Source organism: Aquila chrysaetos, chromosome 17 (assembly GCF_900496995.4).
Source record: "Aquila chrysaetos chrysaetos chromosome 17, bAquChr1.4, whole genome shotgun sequence".
Classification (NCBI taxonomy): Eukaryota; Metazoa; Chordata; class Aves; order Accipitriformes; family Accipitridae; genus Aquila; species Aquila chrysaetos.
This window is the reverse complement of record NC_044020.1, coordinates 11,849,267-11,876,087: the sequence shown is the minus strand read 5'-3', so window position 1 is coordinate 11,876,087 and position 26,821 is coordinate 11,849,267. Positions and strand designations below refer to the sequence as shown.

At 44.5% G+C, this 26,821-nt stretch overlaps 1 protein-coding gene across 1 annotated transcript in view; it reads right to left on the bottom strand.

The window, feature by feature from the left end:
- The window catches only part of TMTC1 (transmembrane O-mannosyltransferase targeting cadherins 1), a 149,741-nt gene that overhangs the window by 37,523 nt on the left and 85,397 nt on the right, over positions 1-26,821 (bottom strand). The window contains exons 10-11 of the mRNA XM_030041302.1: positions 12,704-12,868; positions 4,378-4,491 (exon numbers count right to left, since the gene is read on the bottom strand). Coding sequence (XP_029897162.1) covers positions 4,378-4,491; positions 12,704-12,868 — 279 coding nt within the window. The remainder of the gene's footprint in view (positions 1-4,377; positions 4,492-12,703; positions 12,869-26,821) is intronic.

Below are 26,821 nucleotides of genomic sequence, written 5' to 3'. Positions count from 1 at the left end.
ACATCAGAGTTGTTCTTCATATTTGCATGAGGTTGCACGATCTCATATTCTCACTCAAACACAAGAGCGGCAAGACAAGTTTTATTTTGAATAAGACCAGCACTGTTTGACCTCCAGGAGCAGGGGGTCTCTGAAATTCCTAGCAACAGCCACAAATCTGCAGCAGAAGCAGCAGCAAGAATGTTAAGGCCAGCTTTCAGAGTAGCCATGGTCAACTCACATCTCAGACTGAGTATTTCTGGCCTTTACTTTTTGCAGGAAAAAAACCCCAAGTATCTCCTGGGGTCACTACCATATGTCAGGCAAACCAGTGAAGCAGTCTAATCCAGCAGTGTTTTTCTTGTTTTACTGAAGGTAAACTGAAAGGTTTATAACCCACTGCTACAACTGCAGAACGCCAGCTGTTCATCAAGTCTTCTTTACAGGTAACTCATCTTGCATCTCCGAAGGGCTCCGCTTCCATTCTCCTTTTAGGAACCCAACGTACAGGGGGAGCTTTTCCTATGTACACAGAACTTTTTTTCTTTTCATTCTCCTCGTCTCCAATTCAAATGTTGTTCTCCTTTTTTGCATTTCATTTCAGTTTTCATTTCCCCCACTCTTGGACAGCATGATTAGATTGCACTAATTACCTAAGTCAGGATATTGTGTCACTGGCACCTGGGCTGTGGTGAGGAATGAGTTTTTTGACAGGCCACTTGCAATGGCATCAACAGGTGGTTGGCGGGATCAGTTGCTGAGTTTGCCTTGGAAACCTGCCCTGCAGTTTCACTGTCAGAGAAAATACATTCTTCTCCTCCATCAATTTATCTGCCCTGAAGTTAACAGAGATACACCAACACGTGCCAGCAGAGGATCCTGCCTGCCTTTGAAAGCAGGAATGGGAGCAAGCGATTAAAGCACCAGGAATCAACTTTCCCAGGATTTAGTCTCAATTGCTGTTATTTCACTACGTAACCTGTATGCACTTCAACATCCTTTCCCACAGCTATAGCTACAACATCACCTGCCTACTTCACAGGAGCAATGGCAACCTTTGTTTCACTAAATAGCTACATGGCAACCGACACTTCTGGCAGAGAAGCAGGGCGTAGAAACGCATCATTACGTTGGTGGAATGGTAATTGCGAGAGGTTCAAGCAGCCGAGTGCGACTGACAGGATCACTTTTGTTTAGCAAACAGTTAGACTCATTCACCAGAGATCAAGCAGACCTACATTGTAATTTGGCACAAGCTTTAGAAGCGAGCTGGAATGATGGATGAGCCATCATCCACGTGCCTCAGACAAAGCCGGTCCAGGGCGACGCTGCTCTCCCTTTCCTACCTCCCAGGAGCTCCCTCCCGGGTGGCGGTGGTGGCAGCCCGTGTCCTTATTGACTCCATTTCCTTATTAATTCCCTTATTGATCTGCTCACTGCACGCTAGGCAGATACGATATTTTGATCTCCCATACTTCTGACGGTGCTGCTGCTGGATTGCGAAGCCTCTTGAGTAGCTTGCGTTTTCTGTAACCTGGGCAGTGTGGATCTACCCGGACTCACCGGGAAAGCAGACACCCAGTGAGGGGTACCTGGGGTAAATGAGGGAAGCTTGTTGTGTTAGCACCTGAGCTGCCGGCCTGCCTACTCACTGATGAGGAAATTCATAGAGCGAGTGGTGCCTCAGCTTCCCAGCTGTTCTTGCGTTTTAAGGTCAGGCCAGCGGCCAAAAATACCCTGAACCATCAAAACCTGGTCAGAATATTACAGCTACTACTTCCTTCTAGTTGTAGAGTAATTGGTCTACAATCAGAGCAGCAATTGCACAGCTGGAGCCCGTGAGGATGGGTAAACAGCTTGGACATGAAATCTGTTCTTATGTGCGATACCTGTCTAGGGTCTTCCGCTATATCCACCATCATCTCGCCTGTCCCACATCCATCACCTTCTCCACCACTTCAACGCGGCCATCACGCATAGGCACCTGGCGGAGGCTGCAAGGCCTACACACAACCCCAGGCGCTTCAGAAGGGGCAAGTCTGAGGGGAAAACACGGAATGTAATTCTCAACAGAAGAACACACTACACTTCTTACTTAAGCTGGTTTATTGCTTATCACACAGCAATTTCCCTGCTACAGGCGTGGGAAGGGGTAAAAATGAGGAAAGCCTAAGTGCAGAGAGACAAGGTAGTGGGACCAAGTAATGCAGCTTCCCAGTGATGGAGCCAGTAGGAGACTCCCGACTCCTGGTCTGCGCTACCAGGTCAGATAGCAAACATGCAAGATGGGGACAGAGCCTCGCTTTTCAAAAGAGCCAACTAATCCTGAAATTACTGAAGCAAGAGGAGCACAAGCACCGGCGTCACTGAGACACCGAGCACCTAGAGAAGGGCATGGTTGGTTCTCTGTGGCTCCAAGCCCCAAAAAGGCTTCGGATGCTCTATAAACAATACCATCAGCACAAACCGTGCTATCCAATAAAGTTGAGGAAATGTTTGCAGTCAGTTCTCAAAACAGACTCTTTCATAATTGAAATACTGCAGAGTAGAAGACAGCATTATAATTATAATAAATGGGTGCTGCTGAGTTAGAGAAGAGCAAAATCTTTTGTCAGCAAATCCCATTTACACAAGCAGAGGCAATGTCGGTAGGAGCAGTTACGTTACTGTGTACTAGCACGCTCACTGCAGGGCTTGGATAATTTTTGTTAGTCCCTCTTCTTAACTTGCAATGGGCTTTTCTGGTAAGTTGGAGAAAGTTCAGAGACTAGCTACAGGAACGACAGGAGGACTGCAAAAACTCGCATAACACTGAAAACGCCAGGAGCTACATCAGTGGGTTGTATCAAGCAGCAGGTTAAGGGAGGAGTTGATCACTCTATGGAAAAAAGACTTTTAGTAATGGCACCTTCAGTGTGGCATTTAAAGGTGTAAACAAATGCAATGACTGGAAGCTGACGTTAAACAAATCAGACCAAAAATAAAGGAGGACATTTTCAACAGCCAAGGTAATTAACCTTCAGTACAATTTATTGATGGTTGTGCTGGATTTTCCGTTCCTGGAAACATTAAAAAAATAGGATGGAGGTTTTTCTAAATGACTTCCGAAATGCCCAGCACAGTAAACCAGAACAGGATGCTGCTCAAAAAAGCTACAAATCACCTTCACCCAGGTTCAGGCCCTCCTCAGCGACAATGAAATCCTGTCCTCCCAGCTTAACCTGGGCGGGTTAGGAGCCCTTGGAGAGCCTTTCATATAACCCTGTCAGCTGGCCAGAAGACAAAACATAGATGTAATTTCTGGAGTTTCCTGCCACACCACGTGTCAGGAAAGAACATTTTTTGCACCTCCTGATGTGCCCTATGGGACCGAGCTCTGCCCTTGCTGTCCATCAGAGCCACTCCTCACCTTGGCTGTCCTTCCCACACATGCTTTTATTCCCAAAGACATTATCTGCATCCCCCATGTTTGCTTTTCCTTGCCACCCTCCCCTGCCCTTTCCCCTGCACCCACTCCCCTGAGGGGCCTGTCCCTTCTCCCAAGCCCCCAGGACCAGAGAGGAGAGGTTTGGGGAACTGGGGTAACCTGCTTGCTGCACCGAGCACTGCCCGGGCAGCAGGGAGCAACTGAGGCCCCGGCTGAGCTGCACTAACAGCACCGGCAGGAGCGGCAAGCAGAGGGATGCTGCTTGCAGGGAGTAACCCCGTCCGCGCGTGGTCGGGAGGGTCCTTCAGAGGTACCACGGGACATTTCCCATCCTACAGCCCAACCCTGGGCTCAGATTTACCATCCATCTATGGGCAAGGCAATTCACCCTCCTGCTTCAGCTCCTCCCTGTACAAAACCACAGTAACGATATTTACCCTGTTACTGCACAGGAGCATTTTCAGGATCAATTAGTTTAGTGTTCATGCAAAGCTCTGTGGACAGAAGCCTCAATACAAGTAGTAAGTACTATTATTATTACTGCATTTCAGATGGCTACAGCACTGGCGTTTTCCAGGCATGCACCATTAACAATTTACTAAGATAAATGGCCCAGGAACCTGAAAATGCATTTATGACAACTACCTCCTGCTTACCAGCATACATTCAGCTGTGTAAAATACACCTCATTGCTCAATGTGTAGCTATGGTAACATTTCTATCTCATATATTGAAGTGTGCACACACACACGCACACACGCACACGTGGAGCTGGAGGGAAGCCAGGCTACCTCATTTAATGACACGCAAACACCGAGCCAAGGAACTTTCCCAGCCTCCGAAAGCTGAGCTGCCCCCAGGAGCCAGGGGTGAGGAGCAGGCGACTTGCCCCATGCCCGGCAGGGAAGGGCTGGGCTAACAGCAGGCTGCACCGCACGGCCGCAGCCCCACTGGGCCCTTAAGGGACTTACTTGAGAGCAGTTTTGTAGTGGTAGATCGCCTCAACGTTACGGCCCTGGTCTTTCAGGAAATTGGCGTAGTTGTAGTGCACCTTGGCGTTGTGGGGCAGGGTCTTCACCCCTGAGCTGCAAAGAGGAACAGAAGCAGGACGGTGTTAGCGGCCAGGTTACCCCACCTTCCCCAAGGTCCATCTTCTTCTCACGGTCCCTTTATTCTGAAAAGTTTGCTCTGATTCTGAGCACCTCGTCACCTCCTGCGCACTCGTGCCAACACAACTCACGTTACAACCCCAAGCTTGCCCCACGCACTGGTACACCACGTGCCCCAGGCGGACATAAATACGCAGCAGCAATTCAACTCGTCCTGGCCGCTGTCACCAACACTGCAACACTCCCTGTGGCCAGATGCTGCCGTATTTCAAAATCTGAATTATTAAATTGAAAGACTCTAAGAAGGCTAATATTTAGAGGGAAAGCATATAGTACTTTCTGTAACACAGCCATAACAGGGTCCCTGCTTAAACCTGAGTGTCACGAAGCACCTTATGAAAATCTTGATTTAAATCTGTCAGCTGCACGTACCAGAAAGAAGGTCTCTGTTCCATGCACATCAGCCACTAGAGGGGATGCATAGCATACTCTGAGCACCGAGCCAGCACGTATGCATAGCTTAGTGCTGAGCAGAGCATGGCCAGGAGGTGAGGGCTAATGGGACTCTCACCCTTAGCTGGCAAGTTGTACGCTCTGGCATTATAGCACATGACTGAGGACATGTGGCTGCACAGACACCCCATCCCTCCCGTCGTCTCCTGCCTCCTGTAGATTGTACTCAGCATTTGGAATTAATAATGAGGGCACAAAGACAAAAGAAGAGCAAGCATATGCTTATTTACTTGAAAGCACAGAAAGCAAGGTACACCTTGCACAGCTAGAAGAAATGTTGTTTCAAGGTTAAAGAGAGAAAGAAATCACAGGAGCACGTACGCCATGGAAACATTTCCTCTGCAAGAATCCAGAGAAGTCGGTACTCTGTTTAATGGGGGAATCCTTTCCAGCACATATATAGGGGCTCTCTGAGGTAATGGGAAATAAGGATGGATGAATCTGTTCACGTAAAAGCAGACAAAGTGCTGTTTCTTGCTCACAAGCAGGTTCCTGTCAGCTGCTCTCTTTTCTCTCCCCATCATCTCTGACCCTCCTACCTCAGGTAGGAAAAGCAAAGATTAGGAAATTCCCAAGTCTTGTTATTTTGCCTTGTCTGTCTCTCCTGTTTAACTTTGGTGGGCGTGGAAGTTAATCATAATGAGACAGGGTCGCACACAGCCCCTACAGTAGGGTGCAACACCCTCTCCCATGGGGCGAATGCACCCACAGCTGCAGAAACCCTTTGTCAGGGAATTCATTGTAAAACGGCACTGGAGAATCGTAGTGGCAAATACAGTATATTTTTGGTTATGTGCAGCCAGTGGTATCAAGCATCGCTAATGCCTACTTGTGAAAGCTTCCAAAGCTTCGCCCACGGCTGCCTTACAGAGTTCAGCACAACACAGCCACGGTTTGCCTACTGAAATTAGAAATACACCTTGCATTTGGCTTCCTAATCATCAGGTATTTCCAAATTACTTACTGGGAGCACTACAGGAATAAGACATTTTGTGACTAATCGCTGAATTAAATCAGTTAATTGATGCTATTCTTAAGAGAATGATTTTCTATATTAGTTTTCACAAAGATATACTGCACCAGCAGCAAGTAATGTGTGACTGCTATGGCTGTGTTAATTTCCATTGGCCTTGGGAGCTATTAACTACACACTTACAACCTCTGGGCATTACGGGAATATTAATTCTTATACAGAGAGGGTTTCATTACATCAGCGCCAGCATTACAGGCAGACACACGGACAGGCACTCAAAACTGCTGCTCTCTCAGAGCTACGTGCAGTAAGTTGCTGGCTCTGCTACAGTCCCTGCTGAAACAGAGCAAACTGAGTTAATGGTGAGGAGTACATTATACATGCACAAGTACTTCAGTTCTAATGAGATACGGTTTTAACAGTAAGATGCATATGTTTAAATATTTTAATTCTGGACTGTTTCCCTTTAAATAGAATTTATTATTAATCCTGCTGGTCCCATTTATTAAAACGTCACTAATAAAGTTTCTTTCAGCTGCATTCTTCTGCTGGAGGTGGGGGTGACACAGGAAAGGAAAGGCAGAAATCGGTTTGGGTTCTTACAATGCTCTCTTCTGCATCACACCACTCGCGCTCCCTGACCTATTTATTCTCCTCGCATGGGTGGGGAGGGGGGTGTTTCATGTTGCAAATGCACATAGCAATGAGTGAGGCTGCTTGGAGTCTCTGCGCTGTGGGAGGTAGTAGCAAACACAGCGCTGGACACGGAGGGGATTTTTTAGGAGAGTTTAGGCAAACACTCCTGCTAATTGATTCTTGACCCGCCCAGAACACTGTTTGCTCGTTGACAGAGGAAACAATAATGTCCACAATGAAAGCCAAGCAGGAAAGGGTGGAGTACAAATAACAAAGCAGAACACAATGTTTTTCCATTTCTGCTTCCCACAAGCCCCCAGTCTCTCACAATTTCAATCTAATTTTCCAGTGTGCTTTTCCAAACTCTCCTATTTCCCTCTTCCCCAGCCCGGCACACACATGCCCTTCTGAAAACCTATGGCCACCGATCTGGCTCCAGCCAGAAACAAGCCTACCAAGATCAGACGTCACTTCTCCCGAGGATTTCCTTCCCTTTTGACTTCTACGACAGCAGTAAGCGACATAAATGGAAAATAAACAATAGGCAAACCCTTTTACGTAACGCTTCCTCTCCATGGAAAGGCAAAAGCCTATTAGCCATAAATCAGAGAAATAAAATACCACTGGTATTTTCCAACCTCAAATACCAGCATTGCCCAAATCCCACTTCAGTTGGGAAAAGTCTCTTGTGATCCCCTCTGTTGTTTTCCTACGTGCATGTTCTGCTCTGCAAAATGACTGGGTGCAGGGCAGAAGCTTCATTGATTTTCTGCGATTTCCATATGAAAAGAGCTCAGTTTACAAGGGAATGAGGCCACTTCTGCCTCAGCAGCAGCCCTGGGAGACCAGTGGGGTCTCCTCTGCTTTGGGCATCACTGTCATCAGTAAAGGTTCTCTACAGCAAATTATTCTCTGGATGACACAAACAACCACTTCCCTTGGCCTCCTACCCATGTATTGATTTCACAGGTATCAATGTTGTGCCATATTAAACTGTTCTATAGAAGATGCACAAAAAGCAACAGGCCTTGCTCTCCTCAGCCGAGCTAGCTTTCAGAATTAACAAAATAACACAGCAGTAAATGCCACCTTTGGGGCTGGGATGGTTTTTGCAAATTACTGAAGTCAGCAGACCTGTCTTGGGAGGGAAAACTGCTGACTAAGAAAGTGCCACTTTTATACAGTTCCTTTGCTGGTTACAACTGCGTTTCCAGGCACTGTCACGAACATGGGCAAGGCATGCAGATAGATGCTTTCTAGGAGCAACAGGAAACACGGCGGCTTGACAGACCTTGAAAAGGTCGGTACAGCGGATGCAGAGGTTAGCCCACAGACCTCACTCACCTCCCTCTCCCTGGCTTCAGACATCAACGCTGACCGCGGTCGCAGCCTGCGGAGCCTTAGCTCCTGGCCTGTGCATTTGCTCTATACGGTAGTTCCTTAAATATTTAACAAATAAGCCCTCCCCGCCCACCTGCCAATACAGTAAGACAAACTGCTTGGGCCTTCTAGAGATCTGTTGGAATAATATGCCTCAAACACCTAGATCTCTATATATGTTGCCACGTCTTGAGGTTCATTTGCTTCTCATTTAGTCTTTGCACATATGCTTGTGCACCTATGTGTCAATGCATCATTTCCTCAGACACCAGCACCCTCCCCCACACTGCTGCTTTCAGCCAAGACCCAGCAGGATTTCTGCATCCCGGAAACTTGGCCCCTGGGCTGGAGACTGAGAGTCAGGATGGCCCAGAGATGGCAACAGTGCTGCCACACAACGTCAAAGCGGGGTAAGCCTTGAGAACGGGACAAAATGGGGTACGAGCACAAAACTGGTACCATGCTCAGTATACAAACCCCTGGACCAGTGTAGAAAAAGCATGTATAGCAGAACAGGTCTTAGCCAAGGGAATCAAGACAGATCGACCCTGAAGAAACACATCCAAGCAAATGCAGGAATGGAAAGTAGAGGTGAAGGGAAAAAAGTAATAGGAGGGAAAAAGCAGTATTTAATTAAAGAAGCAACTGGAAAAAGAAGAATGAAGAACTAGGAATGGGAGTACAGATTCTCTCAGCACATACTTCTTTAAAAAAAAAAAAAAATTCAACACACACAGAGACTACCAAGTAGGTTGATTTATGTCTCCTTTCCCACATCTATAGATTTGCTCTGTTTCCTTATTATTTTCCCTCATACTTCTTTACTGTTCTTTATCTCCTCCTCCTGCTCTGTCCTTTCTAATTTATTGCTGTTGCGCATGCCTCCATCCACTTCTCCCTCCTCTCCTCATCAGCCTATATATAGCCTCCTCCTTCTGCCCCAAAGAGGAGATCTCCCACTCCTGGGATGACATTATCTTCTTGCTATACTATTCTTCTTTTTCATTTCCTTCCCATCAATAAGAAGAGTCCCACCATATTACAGATTCACAAGAGATGTATAACACCTATCAAAGAAAATCTTAAAAGGACAACAAGCAGGCCAATATGGTTAAACAGCATAGTAAAGACGACTATGAGAAATGAAAAATACCCTTTAAAAATCAAACATCACAGTGGCAGAAGGAAAAAGGAAAAGAGTATAAACTTCAGCAAGTTAAACATAAATGATAATTAGGCAGACCAAAAGAGATTTAAGGAAAAACTTGCTAAAGCCATCAAAGCTAATAATGAAATACATCAGATACAGGAAACCTGCCAAAGATCCCCTAAGGCAAATAGATGATGGCGGTCTAAAAGTAGTGCTTGAAGAAGAAAAGGCCACGGCAGAAAAGCTAAATGGATTATCTGCACCAGTGCTCACTACAGGAGAACTGAAGGAGGTTGCCACACGGGAGCCTTTCCTTACAGGGGCAAGTCCGAAGCACCATCTCAAACTGAAGTGGCAGTAAAATAGGCTTTAAAACAAATCAACACCAAGAACAGTTATTAATACATTGGGCCTGGTAGTATGCATCCAAAGGAAATCAAACGTGAAGCTGGTATTAGGTGCAGTATGTAGCCTATCATTTCAATGAGGCTGGCACTAGAGAAATGGGAGGTGATGAACATGATGTCAATTTGGCTCCAGGGGAGAGATTTGGGGGGCAACAGACCAGCAAGTCTGATTTCTACTCCAGGTAATTTGGGGAAAACCGTAATAAAGACTAGTTCTAGCGAAGTTCTGGATAACTACAATCCAACAGAGAAGAATTAACCTTGTATTTTGCAGAAAGAAGTTAGTTGGGCAGCTCTGTTGTTCTTTGATAAGATGCAACAGGTATGTGGTATTGAAACTATGGAAAGCTTTTATGAAAATCCAAATATAGCCCAGTTAGAATCACATACATCAATGTTGTGCACTTAAATGTTCAAAAAGGCTTTTGATAAAATCCCTCACTAAAGACTTCCAATTTCTTAAAGGCATCATGGAGTAAGAGGGAAGGTCCTCTCCTGAATAAATACCTAGTTGAAAGACAGCAAGCAAAGAGCACAAGTATGTGAACAGTTTCTACAACTGGAGAAGACTGCAAGCAGGACTCCCAAGAGACATGCAGTGGCATCTGAGCTGCTTCATGTGTTCACAAAGGATCTTGAAAAGGGAGCAAACAGGGAGACAACACGTTTGCTGATAACACCGATGTGAATTACACTGCAGGAATTAAAGCTAACCACAAACTGTTGTAGAAGGATCTCACGGTATTGAAGGCTGGGCAAGAAGATGGCAGACGAAATGCAATTCTGGTACAGGCACAAGTATCAGAGTGTGTACACACACACACACACACTCTAAATCTGCGTAAATCTGCACACAGATTGATGTCTATAAATCAGACAATTCCACTCACAATAGGTACCTTGGAGTTTGTGTGGACAGTGCTCTGAAAATAACACCCAGTGCTTAGGAGAGGTCACAAAAGGCAGGTGGAAGATCAGGGATTAGTAGGAGAAGAGAACAAAAACCAGAAAGCAGTCCTACGTTACTGTGCTGCACGTATCTCTTGAAAGGTGATTCTGCTCTCCTTCTCAAAAGGACAGATTAGAGTTTGAAAGCATCTAGCGAAGACTGTCAAGCAGGATCAGAAATGCACAACAGCTTCCATATGAGGAGAGTTCAAAACCGGCAGACTCCAGTGTGAAAAAGAGACAGCCTTTGGTGAGGGCATGAGGGTAAAGGCATGGAAGGCAGAGGACAAGTGACAAGCTGATGGTTACTCACTCATTATTCAGAACACCAGAACTAGGGGTCACCAAACAAGATGATCAGGCAGAAGCCTCACAGGACACAGAAGGTAAATCTTAGTGTGCACACTGTGTAATTTAACAACAGAGCCCAGCGCACAGGATGCTGTAGAAGCCAAAACTATAAATAGATTTGAAAAAGCAGTCAGAGACATTAATGGAAGAAAAGTCCGTCAGTGGCTGTTAAAAGCAAAAAAAGCAAGTAACTCCGGACTCAGGAAGTCTTTAAACTGTAGATTACTGCAAGCTGGGAAAGGACTGGAGAGAAGCATCGCTGTTGCTGGCCCTGTTCTTACATTGCTTTTCTAGGCATCTGCTCCTGATTGCTCTCAGGATTGCTAACAATACAAGGTGACCCAGCAGGAGCACACCTGCATTCTTGCCTTCTCCTCAAAAGCCCAGGGCAGATCTCTCTCCTGGAATTGTCCCCAAAAGACCTGAACTGAAGAGTGAGCCAGCTTGACCCAAGCCACCGAGCCCTGCGTACTACCCTGGGCAACATCGAATCCCTACCTTGAGGCAAGGTATATTAGCTCCACCTCAGTGCTGCACTGAAGCAGTGGCACAGTTTCTGAATTTGGGCTGGCTGATGGTCACCCTGCTTTGAACAGAAGTAGGATGAACAGAAGTCCATTTGCATCTAACTAAGCAGACATAACCTTATCCTCCTCTTCTGCAACAGACCCCCGGCACCCCATATCATCCCAAGAGTGCTCCTTAGTAGGAGGAGATGTCCTCCTGTCACCTGCTCCGTTTCGACTTCATTGTTCTTAAACACGGGTCACCACAACTGTATACAACGTGATACCAGGTGATGCCTGCAACTCGGCATATGGAATTGCCATCTTCCCACCCCCCTTTCAACAAGAGAGTCATCCAACTTGGAAAGGCGTCCAGCTTTCCTCCGAGCGGCCACCGTTAGCCAGAAGGGTTTGGACTGGAGGTGTGCTTCACAGGGATCGCTGCGCGAGCCCAGACCGGTCACCATGGCTGCTTTTGTTTGAACACCAAACAGTGTTTCAGGGTGACGGGCAATGAATCATGTCACAGCAAAGAAACCCCTATTCCAGATTTTTCTGAAAAAAAAATCTCACTAACAGAGCTCCAACCACTTCAATAGTGTTTCCTGAAGACTGAACGGTACACATAAAAAATAATTCCATACTCTTCAGTGTTGCATAAATTAAAACTTTGCTCTGGCCAGTAAGTTAGAAAATAAAGCTAAGCAACCTGTGTGCAGATCACCTGCATATCCGCAATTACTTCACAATTAGACAACTGCTGAAAGCAGCTGGAGGCAAATGCAATACATTTGCTAGCAAAACACAAAATGAAACAGTCTGCTTCAGTGCAAAAAAATATATAAATGAGGTTGTAAAGAGAGCTGTTTGGCAAAGAGTAATCAAATAAAATGAAATATGGTACATTAAGTTTGGCACTTCATGGCATTTCATTTTTGTCATTAAGAACATCACTAAAGAAAATTCAATATATTCAATACCGTTACTATGGTGTTCTGGAGGGTTGCAACGAACTCTTCATATGTCTTTAAAAAGGAAAGTGTTAGATTATTGGTAAATCTAAAGAACTGAAGTTATTTAAAAACAGCATGTCTTAAAAATGTGATCGCCAGAACCAAAGTTTGTGCATAAGCATATAAAGTGCTGACACCAGTTTTTTGCACAGTTGCCAGAAAACAGAAAGTAGGTGTTACTTTATAATAATCAAAATGTTAATCACAGCAATGCATCAACAGCAGGACTCTTGCTAAAGAAAACTATTCCATCTAACAAACTTATTTTAAACAACACAAAAATGCAAGTATTCTCCTGTGGTCACTCATACCTGAAAAGGGATTCTCGTGACAGCCAGATTTCATTCTGTTTCACCGTCTTCCAAGAGAAGAGCAGCAGCAGTAAAGCGAAGAGGGTCAGAACAGTAATTCTCCATTTATTTAACCATGTAGACAGCTTTTTTAGACCGTGGACAAAAAGGATGCAGTACCCCATACTGGGAAGAAAAAAAAAAAAAGAAAAGGTACCAAAAGTTATATTCCAGTACTCTGGTTTATATGCCAGACCATTCAGTATTGCATTTATTACACAATTACAGGCTTTTTGGACTAATTATATTTTCCGGGCTAACAAACTCCAATTCAACAGCAGTTTTCCTCAAGTCACCACACAATTGTCAAATTAAACTAAAAGATAGACCTGGATGCCAGAAGTACAGTAGCGTACATAATACCACCCAGCATAATGGTAGTTTACATCAGCCTGCGGAAGGCAGCTGCTTTTCTGAACAGCAAGCTAAGAAAGCATCATGTAATAACAGTAATATTGAGCACTACTGGAGCAGCATGGAAGTGAAAAGCATTTTAACACAGGGAAGTCTCTAAACAACCCCAGCGGTGGCCGCTATTAATTCTAGTTTACAAATTGCGAAGCTGAGGTAGGAGATCGCGTGTTGTAGCCAACACCGCAGCAGGAGCGGGTGCCAGAGGCCACGTCAAAAGGCAGGAGTCCCTGCCCGGGTCTTGCACATCTACATCAGGGCCAGCCCGTCCCTTCTAGTGCCCGGTCCAGAACAGCTGAGATGCGCTAGCAGAGCTTCCTTGCTGCCCCTCCATGAAACCACACACAGTCTTCTCCAGCGCCCAGCCTCGCAGCACTTTCATGGCTCTCCGCGCATAACTACTGAGGCATTTTCTGTGAACTGCGTTTTGCACTGAAGTCTTAAATCATGTATAACTTTAAATCAATTCAGTAATTATTTACCTTAATTCAAGTGTTATGTTAATTCTTCCAATGATGCCCCTCTGAGTTGGAAATGGAGTGCTTTCAGTTGCTGTACTTAGTACGCCGCTAATTCTACTTGGCATTTTTAAAAAGGAATTTCAATTCCTACTGCTCGAGGAATTTCATTAGCTTATCTATAACTCTTCAATGCGGTTACTTAGCACCTGGTTTAGTTTCAGACTTAAAAGCTATCATAGTCCAGGCAGCTCCCCCTTAAGAAAAATGGGAGCAGAAGGACCTGGAATAACACTTGGGGACCACCAATACACGGAGACAGAAGAGCAGCCCTCCCCAGACACTGGCACACTTTTTGAACCCCAGCTGAATCCCACACTTGAACGCAGGCAGGCTGGAGGCAGACAGTGCATCACACCTGCCCGCGCTCCAGCCGGAGATCTACAGGCTTTCCTGGTCTGTACAGAGACGTCCAAGCAACTTCCCTGTGAGGCCGCTACAAGGTAAGAAAAACTAAGAACACAATTCCCTTGTCAGAGGTGACCTTGCAAGCAAGCACATCATATAGCAAAAGCCAATCTGGAAATCAGAAAAACGTCCCATCTTTGAGGAGCTGTGAGCGTGCTTCTCAGCACAGTTTCTCTGCCCTCTTGGAGGGCTGGGCACGTTGCTATTGCCTGGGATGCCTAAGGATGGAGAGGGACAATAATTCCTCATTTTACTGAGGAAAAAAGTGCCTCTGTTGAATGCAGTGATCAGCACCAGGCAGTGGTGCTATCTCTGGCACAGTACAGGTGCCATATAGGACACAGAGAGGTATAGACATAGGGGGAAAATCCAGAGACAACATCAGATCTGGCGATCATTCAAAACTTCTTCACTGCTCTTTCAGTTTTTCAGAAGTGGGTATCTTTTTTTTTTTCTTTTTTCTCACTTAACTATGCTTGCATTTTGCTGCAGCACATTTCTTATGGCACTTGCACTGTTTTTTCCATGAATTCTTTGGCACACATATGTTTATTGCACCTACATTAACTGCAAGCAGACATTTAGAGCTACAAACTGAGATGCTGGTGCCAAACAATCCAGCCTTTATAGCTATTGAACCCTACTTTAAAACCTCTGAGAAGCTAATCTCGGTAATAAGCCCTCCCTTTCCAATAAGAAATGCCTCAAAAACCTGCAGACGGTTTTCACTCTGTTATTTTGCCTTTCAGCAATTTCATCCTTCCCTTGGAATTAATTATCCGACATAAACATTATTTAATTGCTTTAGCACAAGGCCATTTTCAAAAGAATTTCCCTATACCTTCACATTTCAAGAACAGGCTTTTTCTAACAGACTCGTGAATGCATCCAGAAAACAAAAAATGCAAACATCAATGTTTTGTTACTTATGTCAAACCGCACCCTAGCTATTGGGAATTTCTGCCTTAGCAGCAACACTCAGTCTGCTTGTCCGGGGCACAGCCAGCACCCCATTACAGCTTACACAGCCACCGCAAAGGCGCTGCTTCCAGGCGTTATTCTCAAACATCTGCAGTGCATTGCCACAATAGTTACAGAGAGATGCTGGGTGGTACAAGAGAACTAAGGGTTCATCTCAGACTGCAGCTCCCATCCCAGCTGCACTGGTAATGACACAGTACAGGTATGTAGCTGTGCCCAGCTCCACATGGCACTTTCCCTTAGCGGCCCCCAAAGTACTTGGTAAGGGAGGTCCACTGCAGTTTTCCTCTTACAGAGCAGGAACCTGAAACATGGCAATAAAGTGACTTGTTCTGCTGACAGGGGACTGGCAAACAAGGCACTGAACCTGCAGTCCAGGGGTCTACCCACAACACGGGAGTATGCAATGGAAACTAAGGTATCTTGCTGGAAAGCCCACAGGACTCCCTGAGAGATAAACAGGTAAGTAACCCAAAGGCTCTACATCCACACTCAGCAAGGCAGCAAGACTACAGAATTCAGCAGTAAGTACAAATACAGAAGGGAATGGGTTCCCAAATGGCTGCTGGAAGGGGATCGTGTAGCTAAAGTTCCAGAACCCCAAACCGCAAAGCTGCTAAGGGTAAAGTTAAAGGAGTGATGTTAAAGAAGGCAGGCCTGAAGAATGATTTATACTTTAATAAGAGATAACTGTGACAACATTAGGACTGAGTTGTAGTTGTGCCACAATTATAGCCTAACTAGCCTACAGTCAACGTACCTGCACTATAAAGTGCACAGGAACCCAAAAGAAAGGAAAAGGAGTAAAAGGATCAGAAACCATGAAGTAGGTGAACACTTATTTTCAGAACCTGGTTAAGTTTGGCTTAAAACTACAGACAATTTCCTCCCACAGATCATCAAGGAAAGGGTGGGGAGCACATGCCCACATTATCTTGTCAGGGATCTTTCAGTGCAGATGTCAGGTGGAGCTGCATCTTTTTGCATGGCTTTTTTTATGCCACGGTCATTTCAAGCCCATCCCCTGGCTGAGGGCAGATGTTACATTCCTGGCTGCAGGTCTTCTGCAGGCCAAGGACTCCCAAAGCACAGAAAGCACTCACGTGTCCTTTGCCAACAGGAAAGCATGTGTGTTTGTGATTTCATGCCACAAATCGTTTGCAAAACAACAACTCCCTGCAACATCCCCAAAGCTATTATCCTTAGTAATTTTTGCATCTCTCTTTACATTTCTACCTGAAGGCCAAATAATTATGGCGAAATCAGGGCAAATCCAGACCCCTCCTCCAGTTCCAGTGGTCTGCTCTAAAAAAAACAAGAAAGTGTCCGCACCAACGTATTAAGCATCTGTCAAAAAAACATAATTATATTATTATTGTTTCCTAGTCCCAAAAAAGCATAATCCCTCATACCATAAAACACACTTGTTTCACACTAGACTCAACAGTCCTGGTACAGAAATTAGCTTTAGAACAGAGACCATGAAGTTTTCAATCAGTAGAGCACCAAGCTCACTAAGACAGAGCTGCTGCAGCAGCAACAAGCCCCAACAGTCCCTGGACCTGGAGAGCCCCCCCACCCAGTGCTTCACCCACGAGGTGCAAGTTCATCCCATTTCCCTTGATCCCGACCTCACCAGGCTTCAGATAAGCTGTTTGAAGCTGCCCTGAGTTTTAGCGAGTCAGCAGCAGCCTAAGCAGTGGTACCCTGGTGGGAAGAGCCCATACAGGTGAGACTGCACTTATCTGACTAAAGTAACTTGCCAGGTGACTCTAAGACATTTTCTATGTGGTTAACTCTGCCATGGCCCTGCCATCACCTACAAACACACAGACTCGATGCCATATCAAACGTTAGCGCTGGCTCGCCAGGAAATCAGATTTCACTCACACGCATTTAGAGAAAAAAAATGAAAATGTCTCAAAAGCACTTTTCATTAAAGACTCATTTGCCACTTGAAAAAATTACTCTAAATACTACATACTAGACCTCTCCATAGCCATGTGCGTACGTATGGAGGCTGCAGGGTTGTGGGTTTGGGGTTTGTTTAGGTTTTTTTGTTAATTCTAGCATTTCCTAGGGAGGGGACCATTTCTCCTGAAGGACTTTTCTCTTGGCATTGTCATCCCCTGTCATGCAAGCACTTTTCTAAAACACTTTGTAGCCAAAACAAAACAATGGGAAACAAGCAAAATCCCCAACCCACTGTTATTTTTTTAAGTCCATTTTCCACTGGATTACTGTAGAACTGCTAAGCTTTTTTTTTTTTTCTTCTGTAGGATAAGCAACAGCCTGCTGCAGCAACTGTTCTCCATTGTGACACATCCGTGCCAGCTCAGTCCCCGGGGTCAGATGCAAAGCAGGACCTAAGGAACAGCCCAACAGGTTAACATGGTAATAGTTTTTCCATGGGCTCACAATGAGCACACTTATTATGGGAGAACCTGTGGCTTCAGAAATTCAGTGATGCTGCAGGAGCGATCAGCACATGGACCGGCAGGCCGACAGTTTCACAATTCTGCGCGTTTCAGACTCCTGCAGTACTAAAGTGTTACCTTAGGCATGTCCTGAATTGCAGAGAGGGTAGGGCTGCACTCAGCAGGCAAACCCTCAGCACCGTTGCCATGTGTTTCTGGCATATCGCATGCAGGGAGCTGTGCAATGACAGATTTTTGTCTATAATTTCCGTGGTTTGTTAATATTGTTCCACCTGCAAGGAAGTGAAGCGAGAGGAGGCACAAGCAGATGGGTATGAGGTGGCACACAGATCCCATTTCCCATGGTGCGCTATGTGCATTGCCCGATTAAAACAAGAGCCAAAACAGCAGATACTTAATATTTGCAAACACTTCTTGGGTAATTAGATCACAAATTCAACCTCTTCTTTTCTTCACCCAAGGCGAAGCTGTTACTGACGACACTTACGCACAGCTCCTCTCTCCCTCTAGGGATCAGGATTCTCATGTTTTAGTACAAGTTAGGAACAGGTTCACTGCATTTGGTTCTTGGCAATGGCATCTAATCAAAGACACATGTGGTTAGTGCCATGGCCCAAGATTGTCAGGATGTTCTGCTACAGCAATCTGCCCGCATCAGAAACTGTCTTACCTCCTCCAGAAACTGCTTGGAGACCTACTGCTGCAGAAAGCTCCTGAAAACCGAGGCGTGTTTTAGTCACGCGTCTTGCTGTATTTTCCAAGTTGTGACTTTGCACAGCGCAGGTTTCCACTCCACAGAGAAGCGTGTGGGCAGAGCAGGCTGAGCGCTGCAGTGCAGAGGCACCGTGCAAGAGGGAACCAGCCCGGGCACCAGCACTCCAGCCCCAGCCTTTTCTAACTCACCCAGGTAGGGCTGTAAGCTCAGGGGTTAAAAAGGGTGGGAGAAACTGTGCAGAAAAGATGCCCTTCCTCACAGTTTTTAATGATTATTTTGGGGATGTCAAATCTTGTGAAGTAGTTGGGGTTTTTTTTTAAAACTGATTTAATCTCAACTACACGCATGTAAACTCGGAGTAAATCCACTGATTTCATTAAAGCAGTTACTCCAGATTTCAGAGCTCAGCCTAGATAAGAATCCAGATGCATACATACATACATATCAGTTAGGAAAAGAGTTGCCTATAAGCAGCCTGTCAAAGCTTGGAAGAAATACTGCCCTGTTCAGGGGCTGCTAATGCAACAAAAGGGATTATCTCAAAACTATACTGAGACCAGAAAATGCACTTGGCTTTGACATTTCACCCCGGAGGCTCTTTCTGGGCTGAAAACCTCCTTCTTGATTTCCAGCACTTATTTAAGATGACTCCCTTTCCCTCCATAAAAACCAACCCTCACTTTCAAGCTGCTCTGAAGCAAGTTTAACTCTTGTGTACATGACTTAAACTAAGTGCATACACTGCTGCTGCTGCCCTTCAGAGCAGGGAGCACAGCCTTGGGAAAGACAATGTCTGCTGCCAGGTCCAAAAGCTAAACACAAGCATTTGATTCTCTTGGTTTTATAGTTCCCCACAAGCTTCCTAGCCCCAGTCCCACACATATGTTACCTGGCATGACATACTTTTCATGCTCCCAGCCCAAGCCGCTCCAGCTCTGCAGCCTGAGCTGAGGAAACACATTGAGAGGAAAAGCCAAAGTCAGCTGAAATGCAGCTTGCAGGCAGGGCTGTTGCTGCAGGGGAAAAAGGCAGTTCATCCCTGTTAAACTCATCGGCTTTGCTCACACTTCTCTAACAGGGAGTAATTGATTGCAAAAAGCACACTTGGCATGCCACGTGGGCTGATCCTGCCTCACTATGCAGCAGTCAGATGTGGGAGCGCTGGCAAAAACAAGAATGGCCAGTGTGGCTCTTCCTGCCCCAGAAAGTAGTCTCAGGCACAGAGCTCCAGCGATGAGCAGTGCTGGGAGGGTAGCAAAGATGCTGTTTTATGAAAAATCTCAGGTTTCCCAAGGCTGGAGCTGTTTTGGGCGAGGATAAAATCTGGACCTTTAAAAAATGTTTTCATCTGGAAAAATAGTGTACTTGTATGTCCGTGTTAGTTTGCACCTGGGTCACCCAGAACAGCCAGAATTGCAGAAATCACGGCACTCCCTGCGACCCGGATCACCCGGATTCAAACTGTTGCGCCAGGTCAGGCTGAGAGCTGGCGATGCACTGAACAAGCGCACTTGCAGGGCTCTGAGTCTGGGCTCCCCAAAATTATCCAGCCATCAAAGCCCAAGTGCTGATCTGGAATAACCACACTCCACTGGTCCGAATGTATCCCAGAAATTTTGAGAAGTTTACTTTGTACTGCCAAGCTTACTGCTGGATCAAGATTTTCTCTCACAGGTGGTACAAGGCTAGCCTAAATTCAGCAAGTTACAGGCTGGCTAATTTGACAGGAGTGAAAGCGTGGGCCTAGGGCCTAGGTCAGGTCTGGATCAAACTGCCACCACCGAGTGATCCAGCAGGGTGCAGATCCAGCACTAACAATCCTGGAAAAATGCTGGTGTGTGGCAGATGGACCTTGATGTCCCAACTCTCGGATAAATGTCCCCCCACTAAGAGGCAATTCTGGGCCACATCCATCCAACTGTCCATTTCTGTTGTCCATGTCCTTTTGAGCATAAACTCCATCTGGGGTTGGAGAAGTCTTTTGTTTCCAACTTTTTTATCTAATGTTTCACTGTAGTCAGCACACCTTGGCAAAAAGTTTTGGGTTAACTAAAATGTCGTATTTTCCATGGGAAAATGCTGTATCAAAACTTTCTCAACCAGTCAGGACTATGAGGGGAAAACCTGTTGGAACAGTCACGTTTTTGGACTAAACGTCCAAAAGCAAGGAGGATGCGGGATGTGTCTCCGTCACACGTGGACAGCCAGCAGCATTCACTATGCATCTCTGCTTCTTCACTGGTACTGAGTTGTGGGGACAAAGGGAAAAGCATTGTTTAAATTGCCTATCTCCCAGTAATGATAACATGAAATTAATATTTTTTTTTCTTGGTTTCTAGAGGTTTTAAAAAACATCAGGACCACTATCAAGGTATAATATTTAGCATACAAAATAAATCCCATTGGAAAAAAACAAGCCTCACAGCTCAGAAATATCAGTGTGAGAACCAAGTAACCGGCAGCATACCTAACTTACTACTGAATCTGCTGAATAAAATGTCAAATTTTCACCAGAATTAAGAGGCCTTTTCCTGGAATAAGGTCTGCAATTCATAATACAAAGACATAGAGAACTATAAACACTGGCAGAATACATCTAATTTGGAAAAGTACCTTATGAGTTAGTGTTAGACTTTGTCCTTGGCTCTAAATTAAAAGCTATGCAGGCCTATATTAAAGACACTTAGACATGATCAGCTAAGTCATCAAAATGATTTACCTCCACTAGCAATGTGGTCCTCTAGTCAGAACATGATGTAATTAGAGAAAATGCAGGAACTCTTATTTTCCTTATTAGAGAGAAAATATGGACTAGAAATGAATTATTTCACTAACCTTTGAATGGCTGTTTAACATTTGGACACATTTCCCTTCCCTTCCTTCCAGTAAGTCACGTGGTAAACAAACCCGCTTCATTAGACTGTTTGAGTCCAAGATTTCACTTCCAACAGATTCCTATCTGATATATTTACAGGTAATACAGAAACTTTTCAGGCTTTTGATTACATATAGTAATCAAGCATTATGGAAAGAAAACAATTTATAAATGAAAAATCCAATATAATTCCATGGGGATTCCACAGAAGTTTCCCTAAATCTTATAAACTTTACTGGGGAAGGGTCTGTATGCTACAGTTTTAATTAAAATACTGTAATAAATTCTGGAATTCTATAGTAGGGACATAATTTCCCATTCAATTTCATTGCAAGTCTCCAAAAACTTCATGTAAGAAACTGTTTTCAATTAAATTTCACAAGGCATCTTCTTAAGGCCACCATATTCCCTTGTAAATAAGAATTCTTCTTTTAATCAACATGACCAAGTAGATTATTTCCACAAGACGACATTAACTTAATTTATTACTATTTTTTAAAAGCAATATCCTTACATATCTGTATTATTTTCAAGAGCAGAATAAATGCATTTGAAGGTTTTCCCTTAACCTAATATATCACAACTAAACAAAAAATCTTTCCAGTATAGCCATTAATGCTCGTACTCCACACAAATTTAGCTTTTTCCTGAATCGATTGTACATGGCCAAAACGCAACATGTTTCTCAAAAGCATGTTTTAAATTTAGTTAAAATAACGCAAGACTGCAGTCTAGACCAAACGCGCCACGAGCTAATCTTTTTCAGCTTTGCAGAATCATTTCAGCTTTTATTCCTACGTCTTTACTGCCTTTTGCCAAAATATACGGCACTAGCATCTCAGCATTTCTTGCCTGCATTAACAGAGGATGGCTGATTTGATTTCTCCTTAAAGTGTTTAATAGGGGTGGGCAAGCTTAAGTTTGGATACGCATCTGAAAGGTAGCTGCTTGCAGCATTTAGCCCTTCTACAAGCAGTTATTTCTCATTAATTAAGGAGAACTCTCTCTGCCCCCTTCCAAGAGCAGAGTGGAGTTATCACCCCTATCTAATAGATGGGGGAGCAGAACCAGAGTTGCTTGCCTCAGCCGAGGTCCCAACCTCCTCGCCTCCAGCCACGAGGCGTTTTGCAGACCGCCGCTCAAATCGACGCCCTGGAGCAGGGACAGGCACCCCTCATGGTAAAGAGGGACCAGGCTGGGGCTGGGGTCTGGCCCACTGCCATCACATAGTGCCCTCCCAGTCCTCTCCCAGTGCCCTCAGGTCCACGGCTGAATTACAGGGAACGTAATCCAGTTCACTCCTTCTGAACTTCGGCTGCTCCATGGCCCTCACAACAACAGCAGCAACAGAGTAAGGCATTGAAATCATGTTTGTTTTAAGTAAATGGAACAGGTGTAACTTGGATTCCATATCCAAATCCCAAATGAATTGTGGATTTAACTTGAAAGCAAGCAAAAAAGCTTAATTATGTTGCTGAATTGAGATCAGGGAGCAGATAAACTGGCTCCACGGAGTCAATGGGACTTTCACTGCTGACTTTGCTGGGGTCATGGTTTGACCAATTGGAAAAGAAGCTTCACAATACAGGATCTGATCTAATACTGAAGGAATTCTGAAAGGTAAACAGGAATTCAGCTCCTGGTGAACTTGTAGCTTCAAATAATGTTAAAGAAAGGGGTGGCAAAGGAAACTGAAAATGTAGAACCACCCCATCACACAACTGGTCTTTAAGAAAAAGAAGATAACGTGGAGAGCATAACATGCTCCCAGAAAAAAGAAGCACTAGTAAGTCCCATCCTCAGGTGGCTGCCTTGTAAGCAAAGGGGACTCCTGCTCAGGGATATTCAGGTTCATAAAAATTACAGATGATTCCACTACCTATCGTGCTCTTCTGGGTTTTTTTTCCCCAATTACAAAACTTAATAATGTATAGAATTACATTAATTGGAACGAACATATTAGCACAAAGAATCAAAAATATGCTCTATGCAAAGGCAAAAATTCATATAGTCCCTGCTTTGCTATGGCACAGGGAAAGCTTTAACACGATGTGTTAAGTTCCTGAAAAATACAAGCGCACTTTTTCCTGGATACTGGCTCTTTTGCAGATTTTGAGATAGATGCTGAAGCAAATGCCATCTTGTATATAGCAGTGATCTCATCTTCTAGTATTGACAATTAGGGCTGCAACATCAACTCTTGATATAGTGAGGTGCTGGTAAAAAAAAAAAAAAAGAATAAAAAAAAAAAATGACAGCAACTGTGCTGGGAAAGAGTAACTGTGCGCTCTGCAACCCACTCATTGCAATATCCACCAGGAATGAGTTGACATAAAAATGGTGCAGGTACCACTGGACTGCCTATTGCTTTCAGCAAATTGGAAATCAGCCATGTAGCAATGTTTTGGTTGATTTATTGGTTCATATGAGGTTGTGAAAACAGCTTAAGTTGACCAGCTACAATACAGCAGCCCAGCCAAGAGCCACTGCTATCAGGGTAGCAATGAAAGATGAGGAAAACGTAGAAATTGCTCTGGTAGGAAAGGTCCGATCCCATGAGGTGAGAGCAACCCCAGCTCTGCTGGTATGCCAGTAGGGCAGGCAGCTCCTGGACGGCCCAAGAGTTTGCATTGCCTCTCCAGTTTCTGCATGATGAAGGGCAACACAAAGGAAGAGCTAGTGCTCCTGTTTAAGTACAGATAAATTGCTCACAGCTCAGAATAACTGGATGCACGTAGTCGTTCTGGATTTTCAAACAATTAGGCTGTCTGTGGTGTTCTGAAAGCATCAGCAAATACTCAGTAAGCATAATTAGATCCACATTTTGAAGAGGGAAAAACCCACAGTGGTTTAAGTCTTTCACTGATCCAGCTATTTATTGTGATGCCTCTTTGGAAAACTGTAGCCTATAGAGCTGTATTCTGTCCACCACTCCCAAGATACGTATTTCACACCCCTAGCCCTCCTGAAAACAAGTTTTCCCCCCTAAGGATTAGAAACCAACAAAACTAAAATTAAAAGGTGAAAGACAATAAATTGTTTTCCTATGAAATTTTTCAGGCTAAAGTAATACTATTATTAAAAATTCCTGATTTAAACAAATAAGTGCTTGTAACCCTCAAATGAAAGCTAAATACAAGATATATTTGCTCCAAATATTTCTGTTTTGCTAAAGCCAATTACAGAAAACATTCAACCATTTTGACGTATCTGATATCCCTTTCCCACGAGGCATGGCTGCAGACAGAAGAGGAATTATTCCAAATGCCCATCAGCCTCCAGAAGGCAAGGCCCAGCCATATAATTAGACATCCAGCAAAAGGTTTATTCCTTGTTCCTTTCCATTTACAACACCTTTTACATAAATCCTTGGGTCCTTACTTAACTTTTATTGAAAAGAAAATGCTTGACATTTTGTCCAGGTAACTACTGAGCAACACTGAATTAGGACTTCAGGCTGTGACACACATACGCAACTGTCACATCCATAAATATTAATAAAAGGCTATTACTTGAAACAGAGATAGAAAAGCACCTTCCAGCATAAGCCCAAAACCACAGATCACCAAGTTCTCTCCACCTGATTGAGGACTTCTGTCTAAATAAAGCTGAACGCAACCTCTGCCTTGCTAACTGAGTTTTAGAGAAGGAATGGCAAAGGATAGGAAAAGCCCTTTTCAAGATGTAACACGAGAAAACTGCTAAAGGCTGCTCTAAATAAAGAACGCGAGCCCTTCCTAAAGCCATCGTTATTAAACTGCCACGCTCCCAAGGGAAAAGAAAAAAAACAACAAAACCCCCTACACGTTATTTTTGTTCTGCCACAGTCATGAATGTTCGCAGAAGTCCCCCTCACCACTCATGTAATTTTGTACCCGGAGGATGTAAGAGAGCTTGTTTCTTGGTAACTCGGAGCCAAGAGCTCAGCTCTCTCCAGATCCTCTGGCTGGAAACTGCCCATCTCTCCCACAAATTGCCAGGGTTTGCCTTCTCTTTTCATGCCAGCTGCCTGCCAGCCTGGGTTAAGAGCAAAAACCAAATATTGCAAAGCAGGACATGAGCGATCTGAGTGAAGTATGAGATCCAGGGATTCCGATACAGACTTACTCCAGAGAAATCATTTAACCCTTCTGCCTCAGTCTTCCTGCCTAAAAAACAAGCAGCAACTATCAATTACCTACTTTGTAGGTCATATACTTGCAAAGCCCTCAGGGAGATGAAAAGCATTATACAAACTATACGCACACATGTTAACGCTGATTAATTTTCTCTGTGCAAACATATTCTTTTTTCTTCTTCATTGCCCCTCCTCTCATTATATCAGCAGTCTCATCTGGAGGAGGATGAGGAACTGCTGACGGCTGAAGTATTTTCTGCAGTTGTTCTTTTGAGATTCAGAAATGCAACCACTCAACACAGCCCTGTGTTCAGCTGACTGTTTCCTTAATAGCTTTGTGCTTTCATGTGTTTCCTCATTTTCTGTTACATGAATTTAAAGCAATCTGACTTCCAAGTTAATTTGAAATGATGCAGGATCCATTAGTTGAGGGTATCGTTTGCAAAATAACTCCGAGGGACAACTTTCTATATTTTCAGGTATACTCTCAGCAAACAAAACCAGGGCTAGTGATGTGAATAAAGTCAGCAGGATTTGACCAAAAAAGCAAGTCAGTATATAGCCAAGCACAGAGATATAGCCTAATTGCGCAAGAAGCTTGTAATAAATGCAACAGCTCAGACACAGCCTGAGTTTTACACCAATGAGCAGCCCTTTTGTGACAGTGCTTATACAAATGACAATCAGAGTACGCATACAGCTTTGCAAAAGACCACCAATAAGCGTTTTCTTAGGATTTTTGCATCCACGTTTTCTAAGGAATAGAATTTAAACATTTTGTGGAATAAAACTATTGTTTCAGTTATCACAAAGTAATCCAGAGTGCAACTGAGGACTTGTGCTTTGCCAACAGCTCCACAATGGCAGCTCCCATTAGAGATAACAGATGCTGGACCCTCTGCGTCCGAGGGTAGAATTGGGCTGACTTGCAGCATCCAAGAACAACCATTTATGCTCATGGCTGGAACAAACTGCACCGACACAGGTTGCCCAGAGAGGTTGTGGAGTCTCCCTCCTTGGAGATACTCAAAAGCTGTCTGTACATGGTCCCAGGCAACTGGTTGTAGGTAGCCCTGCTTGACCAGGGGGTTTGGACCATCTGACATCCAGAGGTCCTTTCCAACCTCAACCATCCTGTGATTCTGTGAAATGGGCAATGGTCTGGTGCATCTTGGATGAATGTCCTCTGACTGCCACTGCTGCCTCTGGTCTGGATACTGTGGAGATGTCAGAAGTAACACCTCAAAGTTGTCCTTGAGTAAACGCAATCGGAAGCACCCAGACTGAAGTGGCAATTGTTAGAGGCTGGAAGCTGAGCGAAATCCCAGGGCAGAGGCTGAGGGATGCAGAAGGGGCTGAATTTTCTTCATCCTCTTCAACAGCTGCAAATCCTCCACTCTTAGATGTGTATGCAGTCAATAGCTTACAGGCAGGAGGTCATGCGCATGTTCCACAGCTGAAGCCAGCAGCCTTTTAAGACAGCAATAGTCACCTTTGTTTTTACTGACCACCTAAAGTGGTGGGAAAGCTGAGCAATACGACAATAAAAATATGACAGGTTAACTTTTCAGATGCTGTCCTTAAGGTAAAGACATTGGACAATTTAAGCTGATAAT